Source organism: Aspergillus uvarum (genome assembly GCF_003184745.1).
Source record: "Aspergillus uvarum CBS 121591 unplaced genomic scaffold BO82scaffold_43, whole genome shotgun sequence".
Lineage (NCBI taxonomy): Eukaryota > Fungi > Ascomycota > Eurotiomycetes > Eurotiales > Aspergillaceae > Aspergillus > Aspergillus uvarum.
This window is the reverse complement of record NW_020291340.1, coordinates 100,337-120,765: the sequence shown is the minus strand read 5'-3', so window position 1 is coordinate 120,765 and position 20,429 is coordinate 100,337. Positions and strand designations below refer to the sequence as shown.

The following is a 20,429-nucleotide window of genomic DNA, read 5'->3' as shown; positions in this document are numbered from 1 at the left end:
CTACCCTACCACCACAACAAATTATATACATCCTACATATAACACATCTCAGAGCGTCTACACCACAAAGAACGGTTAACAAGGTCAAATGACTGCGTCACTCAGCCGAGTTGAATATTCAGAACGAGTCAAAAGCCAATTGCCCCTAGAAATGCTCCCCCACCCAGGAAACCTGAAAAGACCGACCGCCCTCAGCGACCATGGCAGTGAAGTTTGACCAAACCCCAAACATTGTCTAATTGGAGCGTGCAGATGGGATCCCGTCTGATCGCCTCTTTGCCTTCCTGCATGCATGGCATACTACGGAGTACCGAGACGGCAGCAACAGCACGACCACCACGACCAGCAGCAAGCAGCAGCAGCAGCATCACCACGTAGCCGCCCGCACGGGATGCTTCTCCGTCTCTCATCCCTCGCCCCTCGTCCTCGTCCTCGTCCTCCCCCAGATCGTGATGATCGAGGAAAATCCTCCAGGTTCCAGTGCTGTTCTTTCTTATCGACCGATTTGACCGACCAACCAACCGACCGCTTCTTGTGATGTCTGGACCACGGGTCCCCAAGAGACTCAATCCCAGTCAAGCAAGGGTGACCTTTTGGCCCACCGAATTAAAGCTCATTACATCCATCTAAACCGACCGCGGGGATCCCTACAATGGCCACCGACCTCTACCTCACCTGGAAGCAAGCTTCCCTTCCCCTCGCGCATAAGGCTTGTCTTAGAGTGTTGTGTTGTGGTTTGAGTACAGTACGTAGTCTTCATGCCAAGCCTCACCGGACAACTCCCCTACAAGATCTATTGATCACTATCTACCGACCTATTGAGGATATCTCGCAAGATATCAAGCGGTTCAATAATCCTCTCTTGGCACAACAACCACAATAACCCATCAGGGTGATATCAATGCTTGGCTGTTTCTTCCACCACTATGCCATGCCATCCCATCTCGCCACACTAACGAAAAGTACAGTGCACGGGGGAGGGGAGTAATCGAACGGAGGGATGATCCGGTCCGGTCGATGATCAACCCTGCCCGCGGGCGCCTCACTCACCCACTCACTCACTCACTCACTCACTCAACCTCCCGGATAGAAACCATCTTCACTCCGTAGTCTACTCCGTGTCTTCTCCCTCGGGGATCGGTGGACGTTGGATCTCGTACATGCACCATAATCGCTCTAATCGCTCTCGTACGAAATACTCTACTTCTAGTGTCTACTTTTTTTTTTTTTTTTTAGTTCTAACCAATTATTCCACCTCCCAGGTAAAATCAACCTTGCTAAGGTAACCCGTACTCTGACTCGGTAAACCCCAGCTCCATTGGTGAGCTGGATATATATCCCACAACTGAGTAGTCACTCCGTACGGTTCGGTCTTCCCTCCTCGGGCTGCGAGCACAGCACAATACTGGATACAGAGTCTCCGACTCCGTGTTGACTCCAACTGAACTCCGTACTGTCAACGGAGTACTAGGTATCCATCAAGACCCTCCACACCCCGGCCCCAGACTGCCGACTCGCCCGAGAGGAGGACACAGAACCTTGACTCCGTAACTGAATGGAAGGCAAAAGCTACAGCCTGGAGGGACTGCGGAGGACGGCACGCATCGGAGCGCAGCAGGGATTGACCAATGACGGTGCGGATGATAGTTAACCTAACCCCGGTCGGATATTTTCATACACTACACTACACCTTAGTTCTGATAGGGAATGCCCCAGTGAAAGAATTTTATACACATCATGAAACAAGACACGATTAATACCTCTCTTCATTGATAGGATTCAGTGATTAGGCAGTGCTATACTAATGGAACACGAGGTATTTTGTATTCCGCTTCAGCCGGCAACCACAGCCGGGCGCAGTGCTCTCTGGGGTGGAAAAACAAGAAACACCCGTAAGCAGCCACAATACTACGATATACCCCCGAGTCTGATGATCGCTTCCAGGATGAAGTCTTCTCTCTCGTTCATCACCAGGCGGCTGAATTACTATCCCACATAACTAACACACACGACACTTGTGTGCACTACACGCACAGTAAGAAAAGTCTATAGGTGAAAGGAACCCCGAGTTCATCACCACGGGTTTGGGGCCAGCAGCTTCCGTCATGAGGCGCTGTTGACGTTCCGCCTGCAATATTATCACATCACCGGATTAAGCGGCATTCCCCGGATGTCTTGCCTACTAGACTACCTAGTACCTTTGAACTATCTTGACCTTCATCATCATCGTCATCTTCAGCGCAACGGGGGGGGGACAATGGAATCCCTTCCTTGAACGAAGAATTCCAGAACGTCTGCGTATAAGAAAATGAAGGAAGGGGGAAGGAAGGGCAAAGGTTCCTGGATCAGTCAAAAACATGGAAAGGGAAGCAAATGAAGCATGTTTCTCCACCCGCATACTGTTTCCGTCTCCGTTCCATAACTTTTGGTATACCAGAACTCAGCTGCCAGTATCTGATCCTCTCATCTCATAATAAAAGTGTGACATTCAGTTCCAGTCACTCCCGCCCCAAACCCTCTATCCGTGCACGTCCCCCTTTTCACCTTATCCTCGTCACTCCCAACCTTTGCAATCACCGAAATCATCAACGCAAAGGATGTTGCGATCACGAAGCAAGCAAAACCAAGGATTTTAGTCATTGTTTATCGTCTCATCTTACCGTTGCCCGGCGCGGTCGCATCCATTACCGGGGAAGGTTAAAGTCTGTTTTAAGAATAGATGGACGGACGGCGAGGGGGGGACAAAGGCATGTAACCAACGTCAGCCAAGACCCCCATCTGCTCCCATCTCCCTTTGTTTCGTTCTTCCCAGCCATTTGTTTCTTGCATGGTCGCTTTTCTCCCCCGGGGGGAAGAAGGACGTGGCCGGAGTAGTATTCCTGGGGGAAAGAGGTGCGTGACCCGGCTGCGTTGAGGGAGTCTCATCTACCGGACCAGTTGATTAGACCCTCTTTTTGCCTCGATGTCCTAGGAAAGTCTGGAGAAAGAGGAGAGAGAGAGAGTCTGGAGCATTGGATGGGTAAGGCGGATCAGCGCCGGTCAGCTGAGATAGCATAGCTCGGAGCCAGCTACCTACCTAACCTGGAGAGTTAATCATCGCAATACTGTCCTGGTGGCTACAGATCTCATTATGGAGTCATTGAAAGGTGGACTGGTGGATTGAAGTGGAGAGATGGAGCAGAACGAGGTCGAGAGCTACATTCCCCTTCTAGGTAGGAAGCTATCCGTACCGAGTAGCTAGCTTGGTAGCTCCAAATTAGCTCCAGTGAAGGTACTTACTCAAAAGGTACAAAGTACACCTGCAGTGTAGTCAGTCATGATGGAGTCGCGTCTCAGTCTCACTATGACTAGACCTAGTCCCAATTCTGGTTCTCGCTCTAGTAAGTGGCCGGGCAACATCATGTCGTAGTACGTGAGTCCGAGCTGAGGATAATTCAAGTTACCTCAATTCAGCACAGCCATACAGTAAGTCCCTAGCTTTCCCCAATTCGAGTAGTGGGGTTTGGGGCGCGGTGTGTGCGCATTGCGTGTGTTAGACGGGGGGTGGCATTAGCAATGCTGGCCGTCGCCAGTGATGCTAGCGGTATCGACCTGATACATCGGGGTTACGGGCAACACAGAGTGTACCTGGTACCTGTTACTGGTTCCCACCTAGGAAAAGGTACCTGGGCCTAGTGTAATCTAGTGGCTGCGGTAAATTTTACCTAACCCAAAGGAAGCTCCCCACAGCTAACCGTGGAACGAGCGGTTTCGGTCGGGACGTCAGGTCGACCCTGAACCAGCGGGTGGGATGCGAGGAAGGTTTTCTCTTCATTGTTGTTCTTTGAATCCAGCCAGCCCAGCTTGTCAATCGAATGAGATGAATTGGTCATGTCTGAGCGTTTGATACTAAATGCGTCAGACTTCATCCAGCAGCACGTGAGACATCTATATGCCGGCAGTTTGGTGGTTGAAACAAGTCTCTGACAGATGTAAGGACGCTTCCATGGGTGTTCTATGCCTCCGGGGTATTTGAGCCTGAGGCTCTGAACAAAGCGAAGTCTGCGAGATCGTGGAGCAGACGACGTACTATGTAGGTACTGAGTCGTACAGGAGCCAACACGTGAGGCATGGATTTGATAATCCCACAGCAGATCAACAGACACACCGCAAGAAGTCTTCCTCTTCCATAGAGACCTACATTAGATGACCACCACCCCAGAGATCCAGATGCATATACGGCAAAGTAGTCGATCGCGCGCCTTGTCGGTGCCGTTTCAGCGCGATCGCGCCGAGTGACGACGCGGTCACTCCATTAACGAGCGACATTATATCCCGCATGGAGCCATAAGTGAGGCTATTCCACGGTGACTGAGAGTGGTGCGAGAGTCCGGAGTAGGCTAAGCCAAAAGTCGGAGTAAGTCCTTAGCGGCCGGCTAAAGACCAGACTAAGGCCCAAAGCATCGTTAGTAATGACTCTTATCTCGCGCGTTTGCCCACCGGGAGACTTCCCCCCATCCTCTGGAGACTGGGCATTTCTCCATCTCTCTCCATCTGAGAGAAGGCCGGGGCCACGCCTTACTCACTCGGGCAATCCGGTCGCCACCAGAGGCACCGATAGCATGGCACAGGTGAGGGGCAGGCGGGCAGGTTGCTTTCCTGACCGCAGATTTGCCGTTCTCGACGTCTTCTAGAATCCTTCTTCTACTGGGTCCCGGGCTCTGCTAGCTGCATTCCAGTCGAATCAGCGTGGATTGTTGCCGCCCGGGTTCGGGGAGATGGGAGTCTTGTGGGTTGGTGAGGAGAAAAAACAGGGGGATGGAGGGGGGGAGGCGAATCCGAGGGTTAGTTGGCGAGGGTCGGAAATCGGCAGGTGGCATTATTCGTTGGAGGGGTTTGGAGACTTTGAGAGGCAACCGCCCATGACATCATACCCTGCCCAATTGTCCGATAAGAGATCCTATCGGGTAAGAGAAATCAATCCCGGCCTCCTCCTGGTACACTGACTACAGTGCAAAGGCAAAGAAGGCTGAAGGGGAGATGGATTGGGGAAGAGGGGGGGCCAGTTGGTCTGTGTGGGATGGCCGACCGATTGTCGTGGACTATTGATTTGATTTGGGGGACCATCGGGGGATGGTCTTGGGGCAATTTGCCAATAATTAATGCGAGTTTGGTAGCTCTCGCCTTCTCTTCTCGGGAAATTTTCCCTTTCACTCGCCCTCTGCCTCCGTTTAATTATGTTGCGTTGTGTGTGTCCGTTCACCAACCCATCTCCGAGGAAATGGAATAGTCGCGCAAATCTCCGTTCGAGACAGGGCTAGGTGTATTACACCATGCCTGATCAGGCAGTTGTGTATCTATTGGGTAATATGATACAGTCGATCCCACAAAATGCCCTGCATCAGTGCATATCAGTCCTAGATGGCATTGTCATCGAGTTCGGCCCTATGAACCTTCGACAATATCAAATGGAGCGCTACAAGTTGGACGCAATCGCCATTGTCCAATTGCCCTCGGTAGAGCTGGGCTGCCACCAGTGCCTTGCCCTCTCACGAATACGATCGCGACCGTGGAGCGACCACGGAGAGAGGCGGCCAGCCCACAGTAGATTCACTCTTGGCTTTTCTGGTACCTACAGTAGTGACTGAGGCTAGGGTACTAGCGAGCAGCGACCTATCCCCATAGAACTGGGACTAAACCACACCGACCAGGAACGGGACAGGTTGTGCTCCCATCTTCACCGGCGTTAATTGGGGAACCGCCCATTAGCGCCCCCAAATTAAATGAGGATTGATGACTAGTGGTTAGTGCCCTTTTGCCCACTCCGGCACTACGGTACTACTTCGCTTTTCGCTCAAATGATAAATCTCTCCCCACCGGGCGATCGCCCGCGCCAAGCTGTCTCATCGAGGAGGATCTGAGTGAGGGATTTTCTGTCGAGTCAAGTTGTCTGTCGTTGTCGTTGTCGTTGTCGTTGTCGTCTGCGCCTGGCAGGCGTTGCGCTTTCACCCGAGGTTTCTTCACTCCGGATAGCAACGAGGACAACCCAGAGTTTGGCATGTCGCATAACACGAGCACATCCGCTCCTAATTTTTCCGCCGCGCCGCATCACAGCGTGCAGATTTTTCAAGCCTTCCTATTTGTCCAGACTCTACACAAGGGTATTTGTGCAGCTTGCCATGAGGCAAATATGTCATCCAAACCATTTCCCCCCATCCTTTTGCCCCCCCCATGGATCTCGAGCGGGAGGGTGAGACACACGAGTGACGAGAGGCGGGCTCACGTTCTAAAGACTCCAGTAGACTAGGACTCAGTAACTGGACTCCATAAACTGCCCCCACGGACGGGAGCTCCTACTGTTCATCGGGAGCTCCATCCTACACCCACCGTGACAATAATTAACGGGCCAGCCGTCCCCAGTTTGAGCAGCAGCCAATGCCAATGTTGGAGAAACCGAGCAAAACGAGCAACAGCGCTGGAGGGATTTTAACCGCAGCAGCTACTCGATCCTTGGAATAGATAGCTGGCAGACCACTAGCCTAGTCCGACAAGCTACCTACGCGACATCTCCCCCAGCTTCCCCCATCTATCCAACAATCGAGCTCAATGCTTTTTACCCTGACGGAAAATCTACGGGAATCTCGGAACTGCTGCAGCTGCTGACGGGTATCATCCTGCTAGTAGGGAGAGTTCAAGATAATGACTATTTCTGGCAGTTCAATCTGTTGTTGTTGTTGTTGTTGTTGTTGTTGTTGTTGTTGTTGTTGTTGTTGTTGTTGTTGTTGTTGTTATTCTTCTCCTCCATCTCCCCGAAGTAAATGAAGCAGTCGTCGGAGTACGTTGCCGCCATGCGTGCGTGATTTTTTCTCTTGTCTTGTTCCTTATCCCGCCTCATTCTGCACGTCTCCAGTCTCCAGTCTCCAGTCTCCAGTCTCCGCGACAAGGTGGACTGGTGTTAGTCAAGAAACAGGGGACCTGCCACGGTGGCAGCCCACCGGCACGATACTAGTAGGACGCCAATAGTCGGCTGCAGCATGCAGGCAGATGGATGAGAACGCACCAACCAACACACTTGTCTGATAAGGGTAGATGCTCTCTATCGACGGCAAGAATAATTTTCCGTGGGTGCGTATGCCTTCTTCTTCCTAAAAGTCGCTCGGGGCGGGGAATGCCAGAGATTGGATCGGGCTTAGTCCGAGGCCGAATTCGGGGAATTATGGGCCGTGCCTGGCAGTTCTGACTACAGCTCATCAGGTCTGTGGAGATTTCGCCTGAGATTGCAATCTTGGGGGGAAGAGGGAAGAGCAGAGTTGGTGCTGTGCGCCTCGCACCGGAAAAAAGACGCAAGACGGTGAATGAAGCCTGAATCATGACCGCAGCCCTTTGCCCTTCTACTAAGCAGCAAGCAGTTTGTTTCTTCTTCTTTGGCTAAACCTCGAACTGACCTTCTATCCTCAATGCGATCGTTGGGTGGTTGGTTCTAGTCTCTCGTCACTGGTTCTCTGCAGTCGCAGCCGGTCGGGAATGGGTAAATCGGCAGAAGGTACAGTACATACGTAGACGGGCTTGGCTTATCGCGTGTGGTTGTTCCCAAAGCGGGAGCCGACAGGATTGACAATGCATGGGATTGATTAGTAGTATTGTTATTATTATTGATTGATTGCGTCCGGTGGGAGGGAAATTCGCTCATCATTCGATAGTGTGAGTGTGTGTGTGGCAGCTCGGCGGTTTTCCCTCGGCACAATCCAGGGTCGCAGCAGCAGCAGCAGCAGCAGCAGCAGCATCGGCCAACCCGACCCTCACGGGATTCGGCACCGTCTCCCGTCCACAGTCAGTCAGGTAAGGTAAGGAAAAGCACACTCGGATCCCGTTCAATGAGATGTGCTCTTCCGCCCCCCCTCCACGTATTATTGCTCCTGCATGATGAGAATCCATGGTTAACCACACACAACGTGCTTTGGCCGTCCACGAGCCATGGTTCGCCGACGCTAAACTCTGCTTCGAAGGTTCGGTTGTGTTTGTGCTTGGTTTCGAAGAATTTTCCCGAACTAGCAGGGCGGTTTGCAGCGTCGGGCTCCAGCATGTCTGTCACCCATTGTTGTAAGGCTGAAGGAGGGTGCGCGATTTTGTTGACTCCGCATATCACTCGGGATCAAAGGGGAGGGAAGAGAGTCTCGGTCTTCCGATTCAGGTCTATACGGAAACTCACCGTGAGCAGCATGGCGACTACCGTCAAATCAAGAATGCTTGGACTTGATAATCTCCATCGGTGCCCATACAAACCAACGACCAGCACTAACTATACTATACTATACGATACTACTGTTCAAACCGGAAGACATCGATGCCAAGGGATCTTCTGCATGGATGGGCACTGTTTCCCTCCTCCCCGCAAAATCCTAATCTGCACGGAGGAAAAGGCTCACCCAGATTCCCACAAAGGAGAACCGGGACAAGACTCAGGTGCAGGCTGCAGCAAGATTTTCTGATCGAATCGGGGTTTCCTGCAACTGCAACTGCAAGTAAGCAAAGTCAAGTCAGTCAGTAGTCACCGCATCAGACAGGTCTCCCCCTCGTTTCACTCGGTTTCAGCGTCCGTATCCCTGCGGTATCATATCCGGCTATATTCTACCCCCGTGCATATCGCCGCATTGGGCGGTGGGGAGTCTGCCCTTCTCCTTCCCCCTTAGAAGTTGCATGATCCAAAAGGTAGGTTCGTTGTCCCGAATGAAGTATACGGGAACGCTTAATCTCACACGAAAAAAAATAGGGGGAAAGAGGAGCCTCGTCCATTCCTGGGGCAGTCGCGGGTCGATCGCTATGAGCGTATGATGTCAATCGGTCTGGGCAGATGAGGCTGTTAGAGGCTGTTCTCGTCCTCTTAGTCTGCTTTCGTCGATGATCCGCTTTGGTTTGTTTACTTCGCTTAGTGAGACACCGGACTGGAGTAAGTATATCGATCGACTGATGGAGGTTGTACTACTACGGAGCACTCGGGTAGCCGTGACAGTCACCACTCACCAGCATCATACGGTAGGTACCGTACCTTGGCTACGGTACTTGGTGAATGTCTTCCCACCTGGTAATCATACTATCCATGTAGATAGTATAGTATGATATCAACAAAGGAGATGGATCGACCGCACATCAGGGGTACTGCGTCATTCGCCAAGGCCGACTAAGGCAGCATTATGGCATCGCATGAGTTGCAGCTGTCTATCTGATCCTGGCTTGAGGATGTCCACCGCTGTGAATCTCCCCTCTCCCTCCCCTTCTCTTTTGCTCTTATCCGGCTCAAATCGATTTCACCTCGAGGTCGTACAAGCGCCCTCCCTCCATCCCTCCCTTCGACTCCGGAATCACACGACTATCACCGCCGACCAGTTGTTGTTTCTATTCTTTCCCCAAGCCAATAGTCACGTCGGTCAGTGGCCGCCAAGCATGGCGATGTGCAGAGGAGCCCAGCAAGGCATCTCTTGGCGGGGATTCCCATCCCTTCCTACGGCGCTGTCCTGAATTTTGATTCAAGCACACGATTTTGAATCGACTTGGGTTCGGATAGGTCGAAAATCCCGATCCAATTGCACTCATGGACCCTGACACTAAATTTAGGGACGGACTGAATCTTGGGAATTGAGAAGAATTGATCAAGCGTCAATCGAAAGGGGGGGTATCAACCTCTTGTCGCGCAAACTTACCAATTCTGCGGTTCCGAAGTCAATCCCACTTTGACAGAGACGATGATGGAAGATGAAGATGAAGATGAGGATGACCACCGCTCTTGGCATGAAAACACTTGTCCGTTTTTCTCAGTCTCTGACTGTGCATGTTCTGCTGATAAGAAACAAGGGGGTGGGTGAGCAGGCGAAGCTTGTTGAATTTGTCATTCACAGTGGTCGTTACCGTCCGGACGTTCTACACACTTTCTTGGCACTACTTAAGTTGACTATCACCGGACAGAAATACCAGCACACACGCACACACACACACACACACATACGACTATTGCAGTAGAAACCCCATGGAGAAGAGGAGCATCAAAGCCACTCCTCTTCTCCAAGTTTCCCCCGTCCAACCCCCTTTTTCCCTCCGCACGATCACCGCCAAGACCTGCCGTGCATTCCTCCCTCGATTATTGTCTTGGCGCAGCGAAGGGGGGAATGACGAACAAGAGGAAGAAGAAGAAGAAATGCTGGCTACGTACGGAGTACTTGCTGCGCCTTCCTCCTGGCTGTCAATCTGGCAGATTTGGGGCCTTGTGTAACCCATCTGTTTTGGCCTAACCGAGTAACTGCACTGAAGCCATGAGATTCTCCCGAGATTCCTACGGCGGGCGGTCGATCATCATGGTTTTGTTCATGCAGGAGGTTAAAGTTAGATGATTAGACTTTGCCGGCTTCGAGTATAACAGACTCAAAAAGAAACAATGAATTCAAGAGATCATTGGGTACAGATTCATCCACTTGTAACACATCTCATGATCTGAAGTGACTATCGACAATAGCCATTGTAAACCACGTCTCCCAATTCAACAACAAGAACAACAACAACAAGAACAATCAACCCCTTGTCCACCGTAGATATCCCCAACCTATTAAACCATAGACCACAACACACACACATATTCAACATGCCTAAGCATGATACACCGACATTTCACCCCCACCAACAAATCACCACAAACCCAAACCCAATCCATCCCCTGATGCATCCACCCCTCAGCCGCCAACACCCCCACAGAAGCATACACATACTTGCATATAGTATAACATGAATCCAACTAAGCCACCACCAACAAACCTCCCCCAAGACCAGCACCCCCCAAATAGAGTATATCCCAAGAAAACCCCAAACCATCGCTCAAAACTTGTCGTGCATCGCTTCATGCATGCGGTATATCGGAGATCTTTTTGATTTTCCCAGAGAAAAGGAAACAACAAACCTTATTCAGGTATGGTAGTGGAGGGGGGGAGAGGGGGATGCTTAACTTTATTTCGGATCATAGAACTGTACCTGAACCCGAACCTTTGGGGGGAGTATAGTGTAGTATACTTCCCACAGGTGCAGGGTACTGAATTGGATAGAGGTATGGTAGGGTGGGCTAATGTGTATGTACAGTACTGTCCACGGCGACGGAGGACTTGGAGCATGATGCATCACAACTCCCTGATCAAGTGTTTTCTCTTGTTATCAGGCTTGGAAGGAAGGGAGAAGAGAAGGGCTTAGTTAGTCCTCTAGATATGATTGATATTATTTATCACTATCATGTTTCGAATTATATATGCTCGGCAATTTCTTTTTTTTGAATGGTCAAGTAACCAGGCAACTAGATGTAGCTTGGCGGCATGGTTATACCTACCATGAGCATGCATGCATCCGCAAGAGGTCTGCGTTTCAGTTTACTTACTATATACGGTCCTATCCTCATCTCTTGCGGATGCAATTGAACCTAAAAATGCTGGACGACGCTTGGGCTGGTATGTTTGAGGCGCAGTTCCCGGGCTTACCAGAGTCAAAGAGTCACGCTCGCTTCAGGGTCTAGAATCTGGGCTGTGTCAAATGCTTGCCCTTGTCCTGTGCGGGGGGGTTGGATGATGTTATTTGGAATGTGGATGTGCGTGGGTGAGTGCCATGTCTTAGATCTCGCTGGGGTTGGGGGTGGGATTGGTATGCAGTGCAGGGCCAGTGGTTGTGGACCTTGGATGGTTGTCGACGTATTTACTCGATCTGGCTCTGACTACTGTAGTCAGCCACGCCCCTTTGATTGATTATACATGAGACATAACGGTATAACAGATTTATGATTAGCATACGATTCATGCACATGCTGCTTCTGATAATGACTACAGATCCCGTGCAGAGCGTCGATGATAGTCTGTATTGGGGTGGGTGAGGGGCATGGCCTCAAGAGCAGTGGGCGGCGTACCTTGATAAATGCGTGATAGACTGACTCACTAACTGGTAAGCATCACTACAATGGAGCATTTGCTTGCTCCGTTGGTTCCTCCAGAAGGTCAGGACAGCTACGCGTGTCTTCCGATCCAGATAACCTCGCTATATAGGCCTTATAATATGTGCAACTAGTCCGACAAGCTCGATGCCATTAGAGGATATTATGAACTTAACGCAAATCAATTCAAGTCTAAAAACACCTAGACAGACGACCTCCCCCCATCCCCACTCACCAACGGAGTGGGATACCGCGGCCCATACGCCGCACTCTCCAACCGCTCCATCTCAATCGTATTTCGTCTGTCCGTCCCTCGACCGGGTAGAATCCCCTGCGTACTCGACCCAGTCCGCACAGACTCCGCCTTTCCATCCGCCGTACTATCCTCAAGACCCTTCCCATGACCAACTGCAGCAGCAGCAGCAGCAGCAACACGACACCTCCGATGCGTCGCGACAGTGGCCGACCCAGCGCCCACGACCCACCACGAGAACAAGACAGGCAACGCGGTGCGCAACTGATTCTCGCACCCGTCGCTCCAGATCTGCACGAGCACCTGGTACAGCTCGTGGGCGGGGAGCGCGTACGCCCACCGGAAGAAGCCCGGTTGCATCTCAAAGGGACTGACGGTGCTGGCGACGTTGAGGATGGCCCAGGTCAGGATGCAGAAGGGCATGAACTGCATGGGCACGTAGGTGGTCAGCACGTCGACGATCTGGAAGTGGATGTGCATGTACAGCCAGACGGCCATCCAGCAGAGCACGAACTGGCCCCCCGAGACGGCCCACGACTCGCGGAACGCCCAGATGTAGCCGACCATGCACAGCGCCCCGACGAAGGTGTAGCACCCCGAGATGCTCAGCCGCAGCAGCCCGTTGGCGCGCGGCGTCAGCCGCGTGAACAGCTGGAACTGCGCCGACAGCCCGTTCAGCGCCATCATGAAGAAGAACTGCTGGATGATCGGCATGACGATCGAGACCGTGTTGTAGAGCACCCGCCCGCCTTGCGCGGTGGCTTTGATGTTGTGTTCCCTGGCGGTGATGGGGTCCAGGAATGCGGTGAGTGCGGTTGATGTTGATGACGAGGCGGAGGAAGACGGGGCGAGGAGGAGGGTTTGGAGGACGTTGGACGCGTTGCGCGCGTAGTAGGTCGACCGCGTCGCTTCGATGAGCGTGAGGAGGTTGGAGTAGACGGCGCTCTGTGCGAAAGCTGGGTAGCGTGCGCCGTTCCAGATGTAGGTCAGCGCGGTGGATGCGTTGGTGTTGCTGCTGTTGCTGCTGTCTGCGTCCCCGGACAGTGAGGCTGCCAGCCGCGCGCTGGCCCCCGGGTTGACGTAGATGGCTCCCCAATAATCCCCGTGGCAGACGGCGTTGCGCACATCCTGACCAGTTGCAAAGTCCTCAGTGGATGCCTGGTGCAGCGTGGGGAAGGTCGCGCCCTGCAGGGCTCCGTATGAGTCGAGGACGGATTGGCCGATGATGTCCCCGTCGAAATCGACGTACAGGAGCTTCAATTGATGGATTCGTTCGCTGTCTCGATACTGCGTCCCGTACATGTAGGACATGTTGCCCAGGAAAAGAAGCTGTAGAAGCAGAAAGCTCATCCCCACTGCTCCGAGGAAGCTCTTCCAGTGCTGTTTCCAGTCATCCTGGTGAGAGGACCGCGCCGGCGGCGGGCTCATGTTCGTATGTTCAGGTTGCAAGTTGTCCACCCCTTCAGCACAATTGCTCCTTGCTAGGGTCAAATTACAGAGACCCCTAGCCCTGAGTGATCATGGCCGCTATTTATTTCTATTCCAGCCAAGCTCGTTACAAGCTCGTTAGGGGGCGACACTGATAAAGATTCATGGCTATAGTTCGGTTCCGGCAGACGGAGCGTGCGCGATATCCGATGACTAAGCGGGAAAAACGGTGCAGAGACCGAGCGGGCAAAAGTCAGAGCCTCAACCTTAACCTGCTAATAGATGCAGATCAGCTGGTGATTGGAAGGGAAGTCCCAGGAAATGGGCATCATGTACCCTGGCCTACTTTTGTCTAGTGAGTTGGACTCAGGACAAGGATCGTGGACCCCTATATACAGGACTCGGTGTTTTGCGGAGCAGTGGCAGAATGTCTCGACGCTGGTTCTTACCGCTTTCTGCTTCAAGTGCTTTAGAAGGTGCTTCAGAAGGGACCGACGTTTACTGATCCTTCGAACACGCAAACTGTGAAACACTTAGCGGTGGCTGTAGTACCGCTTTGAGTGGCAGAACTCTCGGGCTTAGACTTTGTAATGCTGGTGTTGAGTTTTACGAGGAACAGCCCCGGAGAAGTCAAATGGAGCACTCACGGGTCGGAGGGCCGAGGGAACCGATATGCCGATAGACCGACATCAGGAGAATAATAAAACATACGAAGGGGAAACAGGCCGATGAAGGAACGTTAGCCCACATCTATACTGGCACCGTGGACACAAATGATCGCATCAGATAATCTTCTTATTCATCAAATTCTTATATACATCGTAAGGGCAATAACGCATGGAATCTTTTAGCTGGTGCTAAAACTCTTGTCTAGGTCTAATGCTCTCCAACGGGTATAAGCTGTGTGATGGCAACATCAAAGCAAGAAAAGGTTGGGGCAATATGCTATCCAAGATGTGCGTCAGGTGATCTGTGGCAGTCCTCGCGGTTGAGGAATGCTCGGGCAACCTCCAACAGGCGTGTCGACTAGATGGGTAGGTCGTAAGATCCTCCATGCTAAGTTCCTGCTGGATATGACGAGGCAATGCTGATTTGCACCGTGTCATAGTCGGGACGGCCATGCGTGTGGTTCCCGGCACCGGAAAGGTCACTGCCGATTCACTGACTGGTATGGGTTGGATATGCGACAAAAATGGAGGATGTGTGTAAAGTGTGTCAGTGGGGGGCGAGAAGGGTAGGTGGAAGGCTGAACAACTGTCGAACTTTAGAGACCAGTCTTGCCCAGAAGGCTGGCCAGCTGGTCGACTTCCTTGTCTTCCTTTTGGGCGACCTTCTCGTTCTCAGCGAGGTCGGTGTCCTTAAGAAGCTTCTCGGCCTTCTCTTCTTCCTCTTCTTCCTCCTCCTCCTCTTCTTCCTCTTCGCTCTCCTCCTCTTCAAGCTCGTCCAGCTCGTCAACACCCCACATCTCCTCAGGGTCCTCATCGGAGCCGTGCTCTCCCTTGCGAGCCTCGAGAATCTCGCGCAGCTCAGTCACGTTGTCATCATCCTCCATGAAGATGTTACCGTTCAGCTCAATACGGCGGAGGGCGGGGAGACCAGACTTGGTCGCAAAGAGAAGCTGCTTGACACCCTCGGCCGTAATTTCGTTGTACTGAAGACGCAGCGTCTGCACCTTCTCGTTCTTACCCTCAGCCAGGGCCTGGGCGACCTTGACACCACCACGGCCCGAAAGCAAGCAATCGCTCACACCCAGCTCGTGAAGAGAGGCCCAGTTACCGAGGACACCGGCCAGAGCAGTCGAGCCCATAACGGTGAAAGTGTTGTCCTGGAGATCGACGACCTCCAGAGCCTTACAGTGGCTAAGGCCCTCCTTCAGCAGCAACGAGATACCCTCCTGGCGGATACCGTTCTGGGTCATCTTCACGGAGCGCATGCCGGCGGCGTGCACCTCGTAGGCACGTGCCCAGGCAGCCATACTGCCGTTCTCCAGGCGGTTCCGACCGCAGACAATGCTCTCCAGGAGAGGCACCTCCTTGCCAGCCTTGCGAGTCTCCTCCTTGCGCCCAGCGAGTTCGGTGAGGGCCTTGGCGATGTTGGAACCGGCCTCGGGGCCCATACCGTTGTTGTTCAGGATCAGGTGGCGGAGGGGCACGTGGCGGGCGAGGAAGTCGACGAGGGGCTTCTGAGTGTTGGCACCGAAGGCATTGTCGGACAGGTTGACGGTGTGGAGAGTGGAGATCTCGAGCAGGGCGTTCAGGAGGAAAGTCAGAGCGTCGGGAATCTCGCTCAGCAGACGCGAGGTGAAGATGTCGGCCAGCTCGGCAACTTCGAGGCTCTTTTGGGTAGACAGCACGGCGGCGAGGCGCTCGCAGGCGGGGACGCCCAGAGTGTTTCCTCCAAAGCGGATCTCAGTGTAGTCGGTTCTCTCTAACAAGGGCTTGATATGGGTCTCAATGTCCTCAGCGGTGTCCAGCTTGAGGCCTTTGCCTTCGAGCGAAAAGACCTTAGGAGGGGCCATGGCGGGGTAAATTAAATTTCAGGGGGGGAGGGGTTGGAAAAAAGGTCAACAGTCAAGAAGTACAGATGGAAAGGATCGTCAGAAAGACAGACGTAAGGATGGACAAGATGACTGTCCAAGCCAGCAAGTGAAAAAGTTTAAAAGAGAAAAAATGGAGGAATGAATGTGATGGAAGTGTATTTGTGGTGAGTGTGTGGTGAGGGAAGATAATGAATTGAAGGGGAAGAAGGGGAAAGAACAAAAGAATGCAGAATGCAGTTGAGTGCAGTGTGATGATGCGCCCGCCCGCCCGCCGCCTCTCTCCCCCCCTGCTTCCCTGACAACCGGCTCTTTGCCCGCAAATTTTCCCCGATCGCCGCTATGGCAAGTCATACCGACTAACAACGCCATTCCGAACCCATCGCATCATCTTCTTCAACTAACTTATCGCATTAATCAGCAGTTCTCGGCCTGTTTAATTGACTAGGTATTCCTCCTCCTCGTTGCCAATTGTCTCACCACCCACTCACTGTTCGCTCCATTGCATTCTTTCCTTTTCTCAATCCAGTCGCTCATTCTGCGCCTTTATACCCAGAGCCTTCATTCTTCACAATGTCCTGGTTGTTCGGTTCCTCCAAGCGTAAGTCAACTCCCGCGATTATCCGCAGCCCTTCAATCTTCAATCTTTCCCTTTCCCACAGTTACGCACCCCGTCTACAACTATCCGACATACGATTGAAACTAACCAACCCCCCGTTCGCGCAAATACAGCCGAGAGCGCGCCCGCTGCAGCTCCCACCGAATCCGCCGCCCCCGCAGAGAAGCCCAAGGTCAGTCGCACCGTCCGCTCCGTCGAAACCACCGCACCTTTCCCCGATGCAAGCCACGCATCCCACCAAACTCAAAACCGCTAATCTGACTACTTCGATAGCCCTGCTGCGTCTGCAAGACCGAAAAGACCGCCCGCGACGACTGCATGCTCTTCTCCAAGACCGACGACCCCACCCAGGAATGCAAGTCGATGATTGACCAGTACAAGGCCTGCATGGCCGGTTATGGATTCAAGGTCTAGAACGTTTCCCCTGGGGCTGTTGTGCGGGGAGTGGCATGTTTCTGGGGCGGGGAGATTTCCGGGCGTGTGTGAGATCCTCCTCGACTCGGTGGTTGTATAACACGTGAATTGATTTTTTTTGGGTACAGTATAGTACATAGAAGGAGAAAGAGCGCATGCAACATTTCCTGGAGTTTGGGGTCTGGGAGGCTTTGCTTTCTCCGAGGGGTTCGCTTTGCTATGGTCGTGTATATTAATAGATCTTTTTTCTCTGCTCGAATGTTCGTCTTGTGGGCGGTCGTTTTAGCATCATCTCCCCTCATGCAGTATATTTCTTGCGATTGTATTGGTGATCATGGTCTGTGAAGGCTGTAGTGTGTGCCTTGAAAGAGTATCAAGTAAAATCAAACCATTGCTCTTTGTTTGGTGTACATACAACTGGCATGGACTGTGTTTCGTGTCACAGAGCCATGCACATGGCAAGCCCACGGAAATAAAATGGGGTATCACTATAGAATGACAAAAGGTATATGGAAGGCACCGCCTCTATGGGTCGACCTTAGATCACTGGTTCTTCTTCTGAGTCTCCTCCGCGACCTTCTGGTCAATCTTCCGGCACTGCTGGACCAACTTCCACACACACCATAGATAGGCCAGTCCAAACCCGCCCGCTCCGATGAGCACATTCAGGACCACCCACAGGTCGGGTTTGTCCGAGGGAGGAGGCACGAAAGCTTCCACGACATGCCATGCGATCATAGCAAGGTAGAAGCAGATATGCACGAGTTTGGTGAGCACATGAGGTTCCGCATTGTCCTCGGACGAATCCCGGCTACGATAGGCCTCGAGCGAGGTTGGCGGCAGGCCCATCAAATAGGCCCAGAGCAAGGTCATGACGAAGTACGGCACCCGGAGCTCGTCGCGCTTGAGCAGAGGGTACATGGTCCACGTTCCGAGAATGTTGGCCCATCCAACCCACGCCCGCGTCTCCTTGCTGAGACCCCCGTCGCCAGCCAGGAGCAGTGTCATCGGGAGCAAGGGAAGCAGGACGCTCTTTTCGTGCACCTGGAAGGAGAACAAGAAGAAGCCCCAGGCGACACTTGAGAGTGCGGGGAGCAGAAGGGATGCGCGCGGATGGCGGAAGATCAGGATGCAGGGGATCAAGATCGAACCGAAGGTGGCGCCGAGGGACATGCGCTGCAGGAGACTGGCTTCGAACCGATGGAGCTTGTAGAACGTGTGGATAGCGCACCAAGCATTTGCGACCTTGTCTTCGAACAGACCACGGGCAAACGGGAACACACGATGAATGATCTGCGCCAATTGGAAAGCGACTGCGTAGAGCACGGAATGCTTGTCGAGATCGATCGGGAGCTGCTGCAGAAGAGGAGGCTGCGGAGCCGAAGCCAGGATCTCTCGTGCCTCTTCACCGATCGCGCCGATCACCAATGGGCCGAAGAGAACCGCAAATGCCACGAGTGTGACAAGCGCAATGCAAAGAAGGCGGAGGATCCGGATTTTCGGGAAAATGCACACGCCCAAGAGGAAGGCGAACAAGACGGGGGCATAGTACAGCGCCATCTGCTTGAAGCCGAGGGCGCCCACAAAGAAGATGCAAGCCCAGAGCATCCGTCCCGCCAGGATGGCATCCAAGCTCGCAACGACGAGCCCCAGCATCACCGTGTTGTACTGGAAATGACCATGGTCGATGAGAATCGTCGCGGGTTGAAGTAGGATTGCGACAAGCGCAATCGAAGCAGACCAGACAGGCACATTTTGCATCCGAGTGTAGCGGCGCAAGAAGTTGACCACAGCCGGGATGAAGACAAGATACTCGGAAGCCACTACCGTACCGCGCATGAACACCTTTAGCAGGGGATCTTCAAGTCCGCGAGACTTGTCAAGAGCGAACCAGCTCGGGTCAATGGCAGTTCCACTACCTGGAGTCAGTCACAGAGAAAGGTGATCTTGAACCTCCAGCCACTTACATTTTCCCCAGCAGCCAGCTGTGATATGCCGTCAGAGGAGGATAGTCCAGTCCCCAGTATTGTAGATCATACAAATACCATTTTGCCATGGGCAAATGAGTGGTAATCTCCATCCAGTGTCGCTGCGCCTCGAAGTCACCGTGCATCGGGGGTACCTGGAAGCCTTGTCGACATTAGTCTTAGGGAACATTGTGTTCAAGACACCCATGCAACGTACCAGAATACCCCCATAGACTAACTGCCCAACGGAATAGGCCGGCAGCCATCAGAACAAGAGGCAGAACAAGCCATTGAGAAACACCTGCCCGAGCGGACCACAGGAATGAAACCAGAGGAAATGCGGGAGACGACTTGCCGCCTGACTCGGCAATGAGAGAATTGTTGGAGCCCGTGTATGACGAGGGGAACTTTCTCTTCTTCCGCGGGCGATAAGAGGATGGAGGAGCCATTGCCGCGATGATAGACGAGAGTGAGTCTAGTATACCATTGACTCAATGTGATCCGTCTGTGTTGGAGTGCAATTGCGATGATGGTGCACGCAAAGAGGGAAGAGCAAGGTCAGGAGTGAGTAGAACTGTAGTAATACGTGGTACAGACGGGAGGGAGTGAACCAACCAGAGCTCCGGGGAATGACACTCTGTTGCTTCAACGAGGGCGGTGGGCGGAACTAAGAATTACCTCCGTACTCAGTAAGTACTAGCTAGCTAAGTGGGCAATTCTACAGAAGACAGTAGGACTGGCTTAATTTTGATTCAGACTATCGGAAGCTATCGAGTTCCATGAAGATGTGCAGACTGCTTGAGCTCTTTTCATAAAATTGCAAGGGATCACCAATTATCTTGTGTTTCACCCAAATCCTCGAGGGCCGAGGCCAACAGGCACCGGGGTAAGGCGCGCTTAGTCATCGATGCATGCGGTGTGGCTGGTGGGTCCGAGTACCTCGACTAAGACCAGGAGTGCAGGCGGTAGCCCCTGTTGATTTTTTTCTGCCTGTCTCCAGTTTTGCGACTAGTCGAATTTTTTTTCCCCCGGCCGCCTTATCGGAGCTCCCAGCAGTAGAAATTTTCTTCTTTTTCTTCTCCCCCTTCACTCTTCATCCTCTCACTCCTCTTCATCCCTTTTATCTATCATCTTCATTCCTCTGTTGAGATTCAAACAACCGTTTGACTCTCCTCCATTTACTTCTTAACTGACTCAGCTGTATCTTACTAGGTACACCGTAACAGACATCTTGTGGGCTTTTTACCTTGAGGGCTGTGGGTTGTAACATACTACGTTCTATT

The 20,429-nt window shown here is 52.5% G+C and overlaps 9 protein-coding genes across 9 annotated transcripts; 4 read left to right on the top strand and 5 right to left on the bottom strand.

The window, feature by feature from the left end:
• Positions 1–174: 174 nt before the first annotated feature.
• Positions 175–784, bottom strand: BO82DRAFT_356129 (uncharacterized protein). The gene has a single exon (XM_025635637.1). It carries the CDS (start codon positions 408–410, stop codon positions 192–194), a length of 219 nt encoding a protein of 72 aa, XP_025489906.1. The 5' UTR covers positions 411–784; the 3' UTR covers positions 175–191.
• A 1,402-nt stretch (positions 785–2,186) lies between these two features.
• BO82DRAFT_126096 (uncharacterized protein) lies at positions 2,187–3,077 on the top strand. Its single transcript, XM_025629934.1, has one exon. It carries the CDS (start codon positions 2,374–2,376, stop codon positions 2,872–2,874), a length of 501 nt encoding a protein of 166 aa, XP_025489905.1. The 5' UTR covers positions 2,187–2,373; the 3' UTR covers positions 2,875–3,077.
• Positions 3,078–6,224: 3,147 nt separating this feature from the next.
• BO82DRAFT_356127 (uncharacterized protein) lies at positions 6,225–7,321 on the bottom strand. The gene has a single exon (XM_025635636.1). The coding sequence runs from the start codon at positions 6,872–6,874 to the stop codon at positions 6,683–6,685; it is 192 nt and encodes a 63-aa protein (XP_025489904.1). The 5' UTR covers positions 6,875–7,321; the 3' UTR covers positions 6,225–6,682.
• Positions 7,322–7,602: 281 nt separating this feature from the next.
• BO82DRAFT_126063 (uncharacterized protein) lies at positions 7,603–8,855 on the top strand. The gene is made up of 2 exons (XM_025629933.1): positions 7,603–8,688; positions 8,750–8,855. Exon 1 carries the CDS (start codon positions 7,854–7,856, stop codon positions 8,466–8,468), a length of 615 nt encoding a protein of 204 aa, XP_025489903.1. The 5' UTR covers positions 7,603–7,853; the 3' UTR covers positions 8,469–8,688; positions 8,750–8,855.
• Positions 8,856–12,064: 3,209 nt separating this feature from the next.
• On the bottom strand, positions 12,065–13,960 carry BO82DRAFT_126056 (SNG1 family protein). The gene is made up of 2 exons (XM_025629932.1): positions 13,957–13,960; positions 12,065–13,885 (listed from the first exon to the last, which is right to left on the bottom strand). The coding sequence occupies exon 2, from the start codon at positions 13,608–13,610 to the stop codon at positions 12,132–12,134; it is 1,479 nt and encodes a 492-aa protein (XP_025489902.1). The 5' UTR covers positions 13,611–13,885; positions 13,957–13,960; the 3' UTR covers positions 12,065–12,131.
• Positions 13,961–14,386: 426 nt separating this feature from the next.
• On the bottom strand, positions 14,387–16,334 carry BO82DRAFT_356125 (GTPase-activating protein RNA1). Its single transcript, XM_025635635.1, has one exon. The coding sequence runs from the start codon at positions 16,126–16,128 to the stop codon at positions 14,875–14,877; it is 1,254 nt and encodes a 417-aa protein (XP_025489901.1). The 5' UTR covers positions 16,129–16,334; the 3' UTR covers positions 14,387–14,874.
• Positions 16,335–16,569: 235 nt separating this feature from the next.
• On the top strand, positions 16,570–17,415 carry BO82DRAFT_125983 (copper metallochaperone COX17). The gene is made up of 5 exons (XM_025629929.1): positions 16,570–16,594; positions 16,676–16,747; positions 16,879–16,937; positions 17,039–17,247; positions 17,308–17,415. The coding sequence occupies exons 2-4, from the start codon at positions 16,720–16,722 to the stop codon at positions 17,177–17,179; spliced, it is 228 nt and encodes a 75-aa protein (XP_025489900.1). The 5' UTR covers positions 16,570–16,594; positions 16,676–16,719; the 3' UTR covers positions 17,180–17,247; positions 17,308–17,415.
• On the top strand, positions 17,096–17,602 carry BO82DRAFT_126021 (uncharacterized protein). Its single transcript, XM_025629930.1, has 2 exons — positions 17,096–17,243; positions 17,308–17,602. The coding sequence occupies exons 1-2, from the start codon at positions 17,215–17,217 to the stop codon at positions 17,522–17,524; spliced, it is 246 nt and encodes an 81-aa protein (XP_025489899.1). The 5' UTR covers positions 17,096–17,214; the 3' UTR covers positions 17,525–17,602.
• On the bottom strand, positions 17,602–19,860 carry BO82DRAFT_126035 (dolichyl-P-Glc:Man(9)GlcNAc(2)-PP-dolichol alpha-1,3-glucosyltransferase ALG6). Its single transcript, XM_025629931.1, has 3 exons — positions 19,364–19,860; positions 19,147–19,309; positions 17,602–19,094 (listed from the first exon to the last, which is right to left on the bottom strand). The coding sequence occupies exons 1-3, from the start codon at positions 19,593–19,595 to the stop codon at positions 17,723–17,725; spliced, it is 1,767 nt and encodes a 588-aa protein (XP_025489898.1). The 5' UTR covers positions 19,596–19,860; the 3' UTR covers positions 17,602–17,722.
• Between the last annotated feature and the right edge of the window lie 569 nt (positions 19,861–20,429).